Below are 12,975 nucleotides of genomic sequence, written 5' to 3' on the forward strand. Positions count from 1 at the left end.
ACAGCTGGAGTCACATCACATCCTTGGCCACTTCAGGTGCAAATACAGGGAACTGCCTCGTCATCAGCCAATCAGCTTCTAAAGAAACCTCAGAAACCAGACATGGCTCCGTGGGGCGATGCTAAGCTTTTCTTCTGCGTCCTCTTCATCACATGCTGCTGCACAGGTGATTATGTTTTTTTTTTTACTCGCATCAGTTTAGGGTTTATCATTAAACTCTGTCTTCAACATTTAGCAAATGTTGAAATTAAAGGGAAATTAGGAAACTGTCTTGAGCTAAAAAATAAAATAAAAAGACAACAGGATGTGATTCCAGTGATGAAACAGTGATGTTGTAGACCTGGAATGGCTCCAGACGGAAATAGTAGATTAAAAAGAGGAAATATTTCAATTTCGTAATGTTTGATATTGTAATGCACATCTGTGGTCCTTCCTTAAGGTAAGTTTGTGTTTAATATTAACAGATTGTTCTATTTCTCCTTTATAACCACATATGTAACCATAAGAGCTTAAAAAATACTTACAATACTTTACTTTAACTCTCTGTGACGCTGAAAAAAGATGCTGAGGTATCCGGCACAGCAGAAAAAAAGAAGCCTTAGCTCGACTAAGATTTCAAAAGGAAGGAACAGAATCAAATTTTAAATGAAAAGAGGTCACACATGAAGTACGTAACCTGTAACGTCTAATGTCTAAACAAACAAAACAAAAAATCCCAATCAAAGTCAATTATTTTCATTCTGAAATCCAATTGGCATTAAATCACAACAGAGTTAATTATTTTTAAGGAGGAAGTGTCTCTGGTATTCCCCTCTCCTTGGCTCACACTTTGTATTGCGTTAAAGTTTAACTGCGGTAAATCCCTGGCAAGCGACAACAGCTAGTGATGCAACTTTTGTGCTATCTGTTATGACTCTGCAGTGTGTGTAAGTTGTGATATTTGTGTGACCATGTCAATAGTAGACGATATCAGTGCACCCTGAGAAATAACTCTACTGATTTCTCTGAATTTCCTCTTTGGAATCACCTCCAGTATTTATCTCATAATCCACAAAAATCTGACACTATTTTTATTTTATGATATTGTAGTTTTAGCTGATGCACTGATTTTTATTGCCATTACTCCAAGAACTAGATATACTTCAACATTAAGTGGCATGTGTTGGAGGGTTCAAGGAAAGGTGCAGAAATGCTGATTTGTGGCGGCCAAGAAGTAAGAATCAAATGTTTTATTTATTAACACCTAATTAAAACAAGAAGTCATTTACACCTCAATATTTAATGATGAAAAAAAGAAAAGAAAATGTGCACATGTACTGATTTAATGCTTCCCAAAATGATTTATAATATAATGATATAACAGATACATGCATTTTATTCAAATTTTCAACAACAAAATGAAGGGCCACATTGAGCGCCTGCCTCAAAGGAGCTGTTAAAGATAAATCTTGTCACCTGATATGTCTTTTGAAGTTCAAAGTACTTAGTTCCTACTTTAAAGCCTCACCGCTTTAATGTTTAATGGGCCGTAAAATGAAATCCTGACACGCCCTATCATTCAACACACACATACCTCAAACACATTAAATCCTTTACATGTAAAGAAGACTTCAGATTTACAGATGATATTTCAGCTGTATTTAAGAGGTTGGTGGTGACATATGAAGCCCTTTAGTTTAACATGGTGTTTTATTTCACAACAACAAAAATCATGTGAGTGAATCTGGTAATGGCCTTCATCATCAGATAAAAAGAAGGGTCATCATCACACACTCTGTAGGCATTAAATATTACAAAAGTTTGTATTGGCCTTTTTTAGGATTCAGAGCTGTTGTCAGGCTTGAACTGCCAAAGATTGACTCTGATTAACATTATGTGGGAATCCAACCTTCAACCTTTCCCCTTCTTTATCCTGCCATTCATATTCTTATTATGTTCCAATTATTCAACCTTTATCAACAAGGCAGCTGCTTGTCAACGGGGAATGACATCAGTTGCTTGGTGGGCTGACAGCAGTGGCTCAAAATGTGAGAAGCTTGAATCTTGAATTGCCACTGCGACTGTGGCATCACTCTGTTATGTTTAATAGCCATGAACACACCAGTCAAGGACTTAACCATTCCAGTCAAGTAGATGGCTGTTTAAATGTAAATGTTCCTCTCCACTGTTGCCATATGTTATAAGTTCTTTCTCATGGTGGATTCATGTTGGGTCTAGGTACATTATAGAATAAAATCACTTGTTACTGAATTGTTTGTTTTATTGTTTCTGTATTTCAGTGACATTGGCAGAGATACCTGTGGACTGCTGCTTGATGGTTGTCGAAGACAGAACAGTCCCTAAAGCTGCTATTGCAGATATTCGCAAACAGATCAGTGGTCAGGGCTGCTCTATTGACGCCACTATGTAAGTTTATTTGGTTTAAAGTTGATGATGTATCTAACCAGAGGATGACTCAACACACTTTGACTATTTCTAAACCATAAGACTGACCTGGTAGATTTTGTTTTTTGTTGCAGTTTGGTGACCAGACGTGGCCATGAGCTATGCGTGTCAGCTAATGCTCAATGGGTTCAAGAAGTGGAGAAGCATGTGGAATCTCTGAAGAACTTCTGCAAGAAAAATAATTACAAGGTACTTCATTGTAAAATATAGTATACTGTCACTGTTGTAGGTCTTGTAAATCTCAAGTTTAAATCTAAATCTCAGTTTGCTCTGTGCTTCAAATATAATTTAGTTTGGTTTGGTATAGTGGTAAATATAGTTTAGTTTTGTATGAAGCAATGATGTAAATATGAACTTTCTAAATCTTTGTGTGTTTACAGGGTAAACGCTGCCTTGGAGTGAAGCCTGAGTAAAAGTGAGAGTGACCTTTGACATCTTCAGCCAATGAAGAACAAACAGAATGAGAATGGACTACTGAAAGTCTCAGACCGGAAAAGATGGATCCAACCATTAAAGTCATAAATGAATAGCGCTTATAAGGTTGAAAATACTTTCTAAAATTACCACAGGTTTTTTTCTCTGTATGGTTGTTGGTTTTCTCAGAGGATACGGGTACGGCAATAGAAATAAAGATAATCTGAAGGAATTTAATTGTCTTTTGAGTTTTCCAAGAATAGTGAAAGAAAATTTCAAAGTTTAAAATGTGAATGATTTTTAGTCTTTTAGCTATCTGTAATCAAATTCTCCACTCTGGAATGGGCAGCTTTTCTGTTGTGTGAATGTTTGGAATGTTGTTCTGTTGTCAAAGTAAAGATATTTTTAATACCCTGAACATGTCCTTCTTTGATGACGACATTCTTCACTCTGTCTGCGTTAAAGTGAGCAACTGATCTTTGTTCTTCTGTTTGATTATACCTCTGCAGTTATGAAATCATATGACCACAATGAAGGGCTGAAAGACACACACATATTCCTCATCCTCAAAGAGCAAAGGCGCTCTGAGCAGCTCTTAAATAATATTTAGAAGAAATCTCCTGTAATCAGGAAAATAAAATAGACTGGAGGCTAAGGTTCAAAATCTGTGCATATATGATAACTCCTGCTGACTGAGGCCATATAATGTGAACAGTCAGTGAAATATTTAACTTTGGAGTCATTTTGTAAAGCACCAGCTGTTCAAAATCATGTATATTGTTATGTATTTGTAACAGTGTATTTCACTCGTGTTAAAAGCCCAAGCTGAATAATACAAAATGATAATAATTAGATACAGTCAAATTAGTTAAAGATATATTTATCAGATGGTTGATTCCATCACTGATAAGGCAAAGTCTGATGTGAGGTTAACATGAGCTTGCATTAAATACAAGCATGAAGCTTTTCTGACTGAGCTGAGTTTGAATTAAAGGGACAGGCTGGCAGACACTTGATTCAAGCAATGATTTATAAAGGAGAAAGTCAAATCACACAATGTCTTGCCTACTACTGATTTCTGATTAAAACATCAGCAGCACCATCTGGTGGCTTTTGTGCACCCCTCTCACCACCAGTTAGTATAAAAACAGCTAGAACTTCACTTTACCATGGTTTCATTCCTTTAGGTTCCTGTAGTCTGCAGTAAAAATTCAGCTACTAAAGGAAACTTTAGTAGCATGCAACTCACTGCATATTAAATTTGAGCTATACTTTACTCACGCCTTGAGTTTATCATGTTAAATCACTTACGTATAGGCTGAAAAAGAAACATGGAGAAGAGCAGCTTTGATTAACCCAAAAACAAAAAAAAATCAAACATCCCTAAAACAATCTCAGACCAGTCTTTAAACACTAATGTCTCAGTTTTGCATCTATGTGCTCGCTGTTTTATGCGAGAGAATGTTTCACAATTTCTCTGTCAGTCCTACCAAAAGTTGTTTTTCCACATCAAGGCATAAGCTTCAGTTTTGTGCACATTCGAGCTGAACCATCTTAACTTCAGGAGGAAAATGTGTCGTATTTTGTTACATGAGAAAGTAATTAGACAATACACACTACAAAGGTGGCTAACAATCGACTTCAGATGAAAGGAACCTGATTACTATTGGAGACTATAATACAGGCTTCTCCAGACTTCTATAACCAGGATATGATGACTGTGTTAAACATATTTTCGGTTTGAAGGAGAGTAATACATTCAAAGATGAATGGGTAAAAACAAAAGACACAGGAGCCTTTTTAGTTTGTGATCACATGAGGACTTTGTTATTCAACATCCATAGCAGTTTGGTAATGTCATACATTTAAGTCATATAGCCAGGACGCAGAGAGAAGAGCAGTGTCACTGATGCTGAAAGTATTTACAGGCAGGAAGAGGCAGCTGGAGGAGGAAGGAGCTCATCTCCATTTTTTTCACTTATACAAGTGAAGCATTTTAAAGCACATCATTTAAGCTGACCAACTGCTACAAATCAAAAGTGAATCTGCCTTTGCCTCTGAGCCTCCATTTTCCCCTGGTTTTATCTGTACTTTGTGTTTTCTGTTGTGTATGTTTATTTTGTTTATATGGGTGTCCTATGTAGGGACTGTTCAGGATGTCAAAGGTGAGCAAACTGTGTGGAGGACTGAATACAATAACAAAACATCATCATTCCTTCCACTACTGCGGCCATATTTTCATTAGTACTGAAACTACAGCTTATACCTGCTTCCTTTATTTAACATATAATACATCAACAAATCAGAGATAACATTCATACATAAACCTCTGTGACAGAAATGAATCATTGAAGGATTTAAATATATTTACACTTCAATGAAAAGGAAGTTTTACATTTTGTTTGCAGAAATGAAACGACTATACAAACTGTACAAAAAAAACTAAAACAGTATAATTATGTAAGTTTTTCAAAAACTACACAAGCATTCATTTATGTAATTAATGAAGATACATTTTTACCTTTTTATAATGTTTCATATTTAGAAAGGGCATCTGTATACTCTCATCATCTCTCCAGGATAACTCCAAAGCCATGATTTTAGTTTTCTGGTCAACTCATTTTGTAGCTAAGGCCGCTTTAGCATGAACATGCTAACACAGGAGCTGTTAACACAAAATGTGTCGAGGGTTTCCCTTTTATCATCAAAAATATCACTTCTATAATCGTCTATATTTCTTCACTTTGTTTAAAGAATCTCTGCAAACATACATTTCTGGAACTTTTCAAGAAAGACTCAGAGCAAATAGAAGATATGACATCAGGACAAACATTAGATCGCAGGCTTCAAAGTTTTGAACAGGGCCTGTCTCCCTTTTTTCCTCAAAGCACTTTTAGGCAAAGGCAATAATTAATTCACAAAAAATGTTAAGCTTTGAGTTTCCAACACATTCACAAAGAGCCTCCATGTGTCTCCACAGCTACGTTTTGCTTTCATCGGTCATCCCTGTTTTCTGTAACTGTCCAATATGATGGACCGGTCAATAAATGAATAAAACCCAGCACATGGTTACTGTAAGTCATATAGGCCTATGCATTTACATGAAGTACCAATAGATCAAATGCACATGTACAGCCACTCATTCAAGTGTGTCCTCTTCAAAAGCAATGTGAAGTGTACTTTAAATGACCGGGGGAAACAGGATGGGAGGGAAAAATAAACAATTTGATCAACTTCACATGCACTTCAAACAGTTTATACCGTTCACCATTTTCACAAGGCGGCCATTATCCTCAGATATCACACTCAGGGCGGGCAGCTCAAATGCTGTATAGCAGGTTACAAATCTTTATCGATCCACTTCTTCTTGATTAATCACTTACCAAAAAGTAGATTTAAAATCTGAAGGATAATTTGCCATATTTCAAGGTGAAAAGACACATAAGAAGTCATTCACTACAGTAAGACAAGAGCTAATGTAAGCCTGCGATCAGTTTCTGGCTGACATCACTCGTTTTTAGTATAACACGATAATTCCAAGTTGACCGCCGTGTTAGCTTGGAATTGACTGACCATCGATGTATAAGTAAGTTAATTGTCTAAACTAAAAAGACATAATTGAAGATAAAACTTAATCTTTCAGCAGTTTAATAGTAGCCCACAGTTATGTTAGCAAGGACTTATTTGAATGCTAATGGAAGCAGTTGTCCAACACATGCTAGCTACTGAGCTCACAAATGTGTTGTTTACATTTAAAAATTAGGTGCAGTACCCCCGGATACTAACCCTTTCCTTTTAGTTGCTACAGGTAGCTTGTAAACATTCAACCAATTCCTAGCCCAAACTATTGTTTGATAGAATTATGGACACAAATTCTAGCTAACAGTAATGCTAGCTAGGAATGTGCTAAATGCTAATTTTAGCTTTCATCTAACCGGCGTCATACAATGGGTTTTAATATATGTAGTTTTGACTGGTAATGTGCCACTATCTATTGTCTTTTAGTAGCTGTTTATTGAGGAAGCAGAAAACCGGTAATAGTTTATAAGATATATAACTTTTAAATGATTTTAAATAAGAACAAGACATTAAGATACTAGCATATCAGCTTCCCATCCTGACAGAGGAAAAGCGCCGCCATGTGAGCATGGTGATTTGATCCGTTCCAGTTGTTTGGGGTCCTGTGAGGGCAGGGAGGGAAAGAAGTGTGCAAATCAGTTTGTCCATCTTTGTCTCCATATAAACAGACTTTAAATCGATCTGAATTGATTCAAATTGGAATGAGAAGATATAAACTCATTATTTTGCATTCTTGAATTTGGTTTGAACAGTCTTCTAATCCTGTGTTGTTTTTATACTCTTCTGTTAATAATAAAAATATGCTGATATCGTCATACTTTGGAAAACTGGAGCAGGCATCTAAAAGTTTATAGACTATGCTGTTACATCGCCCACCTTAAATCTTGTTTAAAAAATCCATCCAAAAACAAATTCACCTTAAGTCAAACTGACCCCAGGTTTAATGTGGGAGCAACAACTGAGCACTGTGATCAGACACTGGCACAGCTAGGTGAATGTTCAGACGGTAAAGCAAAGTGCAGCTAGGCATGGCATATACTGTATCTTATTTTGAAGATTTCCTTAATGAGTATCCTCTCTTTTTTTCAGCTGAAGCAGAGATTGATGATATATAGCCTGGAAAGTCACAGAATTAAGCTAGCACACAGCTTCATGTGTGTTGGAGTGTCTTTGGGTTGGTTTCTGGTCTGGGCTTTTGGCTTTTGGATGTATGCATGCATACGTGTTTGGATGTTCCTTTGTTGTGGATGTTAGTCTGTGTTTGAGCCTGCATGCTTCCCTTGCATGTGTCTGTACATTCTCTTCAAAACCGTCAGATTTCCTACATTGTTTTTTCAGGAATCCTCCCTTGTGTGCATATTCTTCGGACAGCTGTGGCTCAGCAGTGCTCGAGTCCAGCAGCCTCCTGGCTCTCCTCCAGACTGCTGAGGGTCACATAGATGATGGGAACCAGACCCTGTGTGGAGCCCAAAGAGCACAACAGCCAGTCTGGATCAGCCTTACTCAGGACCTGCAGGACGTCGCCCTTGTTGAAGCTAAGCTGGCCGGGCTCCATTGCTATGTGGTGGCACAAAGCTCGAACTTCACTGAGGAGAGACAGAGGGGGAAAGATGAGAAAAGTGATTCCGATCTTTAATGGATAATAAAATGAGAAGAAAATAACAGAACATCTATGAACGTAAAATATATAATGCTCCTTAGTTGCATCTTCCCAGTTTTTATGATTCTTATTGTTTCTTATTTTTTTGTCTAATTATGAAAGAGAGCCCCACATTTAATTCGTATGGTTTCATAGAGTTACACTGATGACAGAAACAGATTATTTCTTAACATATATATTTATTACAAGTTGTATTGACTCTCCTTTGATTTTTACATAATGTAGTAGAACTTGTGAAACTTTAAACATAATTTTTGCTGTATTAAAAAGGACATATTATATCCCTTTTCCACCTTTTCAAACAGTCCCCTGAGGTCTAAATGAAACATCTGTACTGTGCTTTGGTCAAAATATAACATGGATCAAGCACCAGTGGAGGATTTTAGCCCTGTATAAACAAGCTCTCTCAGAACGCTCCGTTTTGGTGTGTGTGTCTCTTTAAATGCAATGAACCCCCCCGAGTTTTCCCAGTAGATATCACTCCTCTGTAGCGAGAATAAAAATGGCGGACCTGCGCAAATGTTTTGTTCTAGGCTGGGGGTGGAGTCTATGGGTGGCGATATCAGGGCAGGGGAGGGTATTTCTTTTTACCAGAACCCACCTTGTGACATCACAAAATGAGCAAATTTGAAACGGAGCATTTTTCTCTATGTTGTAAGACTTATGCAGACCACAAACAAAGGACTGGATGGATTTATTTCACATTTTGTGGGTCGATAGAAACTCAGGTTACCCAAATATGTGTTCAAAAGCACTGCCAAAGTGGATTTCTCATCATATTTCCCCTTTAAAATTGAGTAAGTTTCAGAATTTGGTTAGCCTTTGTTTTTTTTAAACATGAGTTTGATTATTTAGTTATTGAAGTGTGGTTTAACAAATGTAATATTCTTACAGGAGGAAATAAGACACAATGTTTAATTTTTTACTTACCATGGAGACTGATGTTTGGTTTCAGCTGGCTGAGCTGACCTTGGTGGAGGTGTGTTTTGGGTGTGGGTGGGCACGGCTGAAGTTTCTGTCTTTTTTCCACTTCCTGCTCCAATAGTCTGAGCTACGAGGTTGAGAACAGATCTGTCCAGCGAGAGCCAGCCTGACGGTGGCCTGAAAAATAAGTGGTAGTGCAGTTTGTTAGATCATTTTATAACTTTAAAAATAAGACATTGGAATATGGTCTTTTTATTAACAACAAATACCACAAAAGACCCAAATATGGAGACAACATGAAAACTACAAACACAATGTTTATGCCCAAAGAGGGCAGCAAATATTGTTTACAATCTGATACCACATTATGTGAATGTGAATGAATGAATATGCGTTTAAAAAGGTGGCTCTTCTACATTTTTCTATCTCAATTAGATAATACTGGTTTTGAAGTTTTGTGGATTTGGTTATTATGAGAACACATCAGATAACATCAGAATATTTACTGACCTTGTTGTTTGAGATTTCGCCCTCTGATCAGCTCCCTCCCCCCTGGAAGGAGAACCAACGCTGGAACCGAATAGTCTCCCCCAGCGCAGACCCTGTCCCTGTGAAGGGCTCTCCTCTGAAGTGGCAGCAGGGGCGTCGCCCCCTGTGAGTCCCACCTGCGGTTTAGTCTCTTTCTCGTGGTTGAGTACAGACTCTGGAGGACTCCCCATCCATGACGTCCTCCCCCTGGATCCTGCAGAGTCCCCACTAGAGCTGCTGCTGCTCTTCCTGATTCGGAACCCCTCCCCTTCTTGGCTTGACTCCGCCCCCTCGACTACTCCCTCCCTGGTGGGTGGAATCTGGCCTTGTCGTCTCTCCGATGACTTCTTCTTCTTTTCAGTCTTGACGAACTTTGAGCCCTCTGTTGATTGGTCGATGTAGACCTGGGAGGACTGCATGAGCTGATACCACCAGCCCGCCTGCCTGTCCTGCCGCTGACGCCCCTCCCCTGCCGTCTCCTTCTCTTTTTCCTTCCTCCTGTCCTTATCCTGTCCATCCTCACCTCCTTCTTGGCTCTCTTGTCCTACGCCTTTCAATCTCTGACCCCCCATTCCCTGCTCCTTCCAGAGAAGTCCTACATCTGTCGCTGTTTGTCTGCTCACACACCCAGCGTTCATACTCGCAGATGTCCCCCAATCCTTTCTCAACCTCGAATTCACTCCTACCTCCTCTCTCCTGGACCCTACTCCTTCCATCCTCGGCCATGTCCCCTCTCGTCTCAGCAGCCCCCTCTCTTTCTTCACCTCAGCGCTAGAATCTCGGACCATCTCACTCACCGTGGTGCTCCATCCCCTCATGAGCTGGAAGGTGGAGCGTGCTGATTGGTCAACACTCTGGCCGGCGGAACACAGCTGCTCCTTGCGGCGGAGTTGCTCCTGCCCCTTCTGGAGGAGGTGAGGTTCAAACAGAAGGTCCAGGTCAAAGGGAAGGAGTGACAGGGGCTGCAGCAGGAGGAGGAGCTCCTCAAAGAGAGGCTGACACACCCCCTGAGACAGGGGGAGGAAACCCCAAGGGTTGTAGTGTGCTGCTATGATATCTGAGAAGAGTAAAAGAAAAGAGGGAGAATATTAGGAGCAAGAATTTAAGCAAATTAAGTAAAAATATATCTAGGTCCTAAAGATGGATAAATTATGCTCTAACTGAGTCTTACCTTCATGTGTGTAGAGGTGGTTGAACCAGAACTCCAAAGATTTTAGACTGAAATTAAATAAATCCAAAATTTACAAACAATGCAACAATTCAATATTACAGTCTCTACAGAGGGATTATAAGCTCAATATTAAACTCAACTGAGTGTCATTACTCTACGCAGAAACGAAAATATTAGAGCTGTGTGTGAACGTAAACTTCTGGACAGTGGAAGTCAAATGAGCTGAAACTTGTAAAGGGAAGCAATGATGACAGTTAAAAATAGGATGAAGTGAAAAGACTCACTTGAGCAGTCCGAAGATGAAGGCGTTGAGTCTCATGCTGTGGCTCGTGAGCTCAGAGAACTGGCTCACCTTAGAGAACAGGCTGTGGAGAACACGTGTGGACGGGCCTGATGGGGACAAAAATACAAATGTTATCTTGAAGCACCGATTTTTTCTTGAACCTATAACATTGTACATCTGCTATAACTGTAATACTAATACTAATAACTAAAAAAAAAGCACTTGAACACAATACTGCTCAAAATCTGACAGAATAGCATCAATGCAAAAAAACAAACATCCAGAGCTTAACATATCATACAGCCTGTGTGCTATACACAACCTTAAACTCTTTGATAGTTCATTTGTCTTAAAAATGTCTCCAAGTGTGGCCCCGGTGGCCAAGTGGTTTGTTTGTGTGCCCCATGTACAGAGGCTAAAGTTCTCAAAGCAGACGTCCGAGGTTTGAATTTGACCTGTGGCTCTTTAATTACAACTAAACAACCATAGTACAGCTTGTTTGTTAAAGAAAGGGTTTATGAAAAACAAGGTTGTGGACTGGATTTTTTTCAGTATTTGGGTTCAGCAGTAAATTACTGTAGGCTATATATAATCATAAATACAGTACTGATGTTAATAACATTTTTTTCAGTAGAAGTTTTTGTGAAGCTATATTTACTATCACAAATGTATTAAAAAAATCTAAGACCCTCCATAGAGCTCTATGGAATAGTCCTCACCGAGCTGAGTAGAGGCCTCCACCAGGCTCCAGGGCTGACAGCGCCGCTGGCCAATGATCAGGTCCAGCACGTAGGCCTTCAGACCGTCCTGCAGCACCTCATGCAGGGCCGGGCACAGGTACTTGAGGATCAGGTGACCCACGTTAGGACTCACCCAACTGTTCCCCAGTTTAGCCTGGTAGAGTGGAGGAGAAACACCAGCGGATAGAGGAAATGAAAGTGAAACAAAACAGAGTTGAGGTCAACTGTTGGTCCATGTTTGCCAGAGCTCTTATCTGTGTGGATAAGTCCCCAGTTTGTTTTATTTGTAGCAAAACTATCAGCTGTTTGCTCAAGCTCTCACTAGGTGAATGATTAGAGGCTGTATTTGCCCTTTAGTTCTCTTGAATAATAAAACTGTCCTTTAGCTATCTCAATGAATCATGTCCCCCTTGCCAACTGCATTATGTTTCGGAAATTTAACTCAATTGTTAATCTGACATATTTTGTTTGGCATCTTGGTATATTGTCAATGCAAAGCTTTGAGTTTGTTTGTTGGATTTGATTTGGTTTGGGTGGTCTGCTAAATGTCACATTGGTGTTACACATTTGAAAAGATCAAGTCTAAAAAAAGAAAATAATATTGAATTCTGTAGGAACCAGTTCAAACTGTGAAACTGTTAATGGTAACAGTTCCTTACAATTAATTAAGTTTTAATTAATTTAAACATTGCTGTGAAATAAAATAAATAAATAAAAAGGCTACAGCCACACTATATTTGTTTAATCACATAATTGCTGATTTTAACCAATCCAGACTTCTGGAAATGTTGCAGCCAACTCAGCATGAGTACAGATGCAGATCAACTCATTGTCTATTCTAGCTGCTGTTAAATTCTGTGGGACAGAAGCAGGTCCGGTTTGTGCTTGCCTGTTTACAGCAGTATCCTGATTCACCTGTGCATGAATGAGAAACACCTTTTGAGAAAGTTCTGAAGTAAATGTGAACAGCTCCTCATAACAGAGAAAGTCTGTGTTTTGGAACACTACTTAAAAAAATGGAGGTTTGGACTAAATGGTGAACAAACCGTCAATAGATTAACTAAAATCATTCTGATTGAGCAAAAACTCCTTTACCTTTACATCTGGGTCTCGACTGGTGCTGAAGTGTGCCACAATCAGATCCACAGCTGTGTTCACGGCTTTCACCAAACCTGACAGAAGAAAATAGGAGAAGAATGTAAAAACAGATTATTCATGATCCTTTCCAGCT

The 12,975-nt window shown here is 38.9% G+C and overlaps 2 protein-coding genes across 3 annotated transcripts in view; one reads left to right on the top strand and one right to left on the bottom strand.

Annotated features, from left to right (window-relative positions):
* ccl19a.1 (chemokine (C-C motif) ligand 19a, tandem duplicate 1) lies at positions 1–3,277 on the top strand. The gene is made up of 4 exons (XM_020640745.3): positions 1–166; positions 2,280–2,406; positions 2,520–2,634; positions 2,826–3,277. The coding sequence occupies exons 1-4, from the start codon at positions 103–105 to the stop codon at positions 2,856–2,858; spliced, it is 339 nt and encodes a 112-aa protein (XP_020496401.1). The 5' UTR covers positions 1–102; the 3' UTR covers positions 2,859–3,277.
* A 1,379-nt stretch (positions 3,278–4,656) lies between these two features.
* rusc2 (RUN and SH3 domain containing 2) overlaps positions 4,657–12,975 on the bottom strand; it is a 40,995-nt gene continuing 32,676 nt past the window's right edge. For both annotated transcript variants that reach the window (XM_065966589.1, XM_020640744.3), the window contains 7 exons: positions 12,840–12,916; positions 11,724–11,898; positions 11,006–11,111; positions 10,722–10,768; positions 9,533–10,607; positions 9,029–9,199; positions 4,657–8,024 (listed from right to left, as the gene is read on the bottom strand). In XM_065966589.1, coding sequence (XP_065822661.1) covers positions 7,817–8,024; positions 9,029–9,199; positions 9,533–10,607; positions 10,722–10,768; positions 11,006–11,111; positions 11,724–11,898; positions 12,840–12,916 — 1,859 coding nt within the window. In that variant the 3' untranslated portion in view covers positions 4,657–7,816. The remainder of the gene's footprint in view (positions 8,025–9,028; positions 9,200–9,532; positions 10,608–10,721; positions 10,769–11,005; positions 11,112–11,723; positions 11,899–12,839; positions 12,917–12,975) is intronic.

The sequence above is a fragment of the Labrus bergylta genome, chromosome 2, assembly GCF_963930695.1.
Source record: "Labrus bergylta chromosome 2, fLabBer1.1, whole genome shotgun sequence".
In the NCBI taxonomy this organism is placed as follows: Eukaryota; Metazoa; Chordata; class Actinopteri; order Labriformes; family Labridae; genus Labrus; species Labrus bergylta.

Excerpts from the sequence above, each read along its gene's own strand:
- ccl19a.1 (XM_020640745.3), top strand. The coding sequence starts at position 103 with ATGGCTCCGTGGGGCGATGCTAAGCTTTTCTTCTGCGTCCTCTTCATC. Across the intron at positions 167-2,279 it reads CATCACATGCTGCTGCACAG|TGACATTGGCAGAGATACCT; the intron begins GTGATTATGTTT and ends TCTGTATTTCAG. Across the intron at positions 2,635-2,825 it reads GCAAGAAAAATAATTACAAG|GGTAAACGCTGCCTTGGAGT; the intron begins GTACTTCATTGT and ends GTGTGTTTACAG.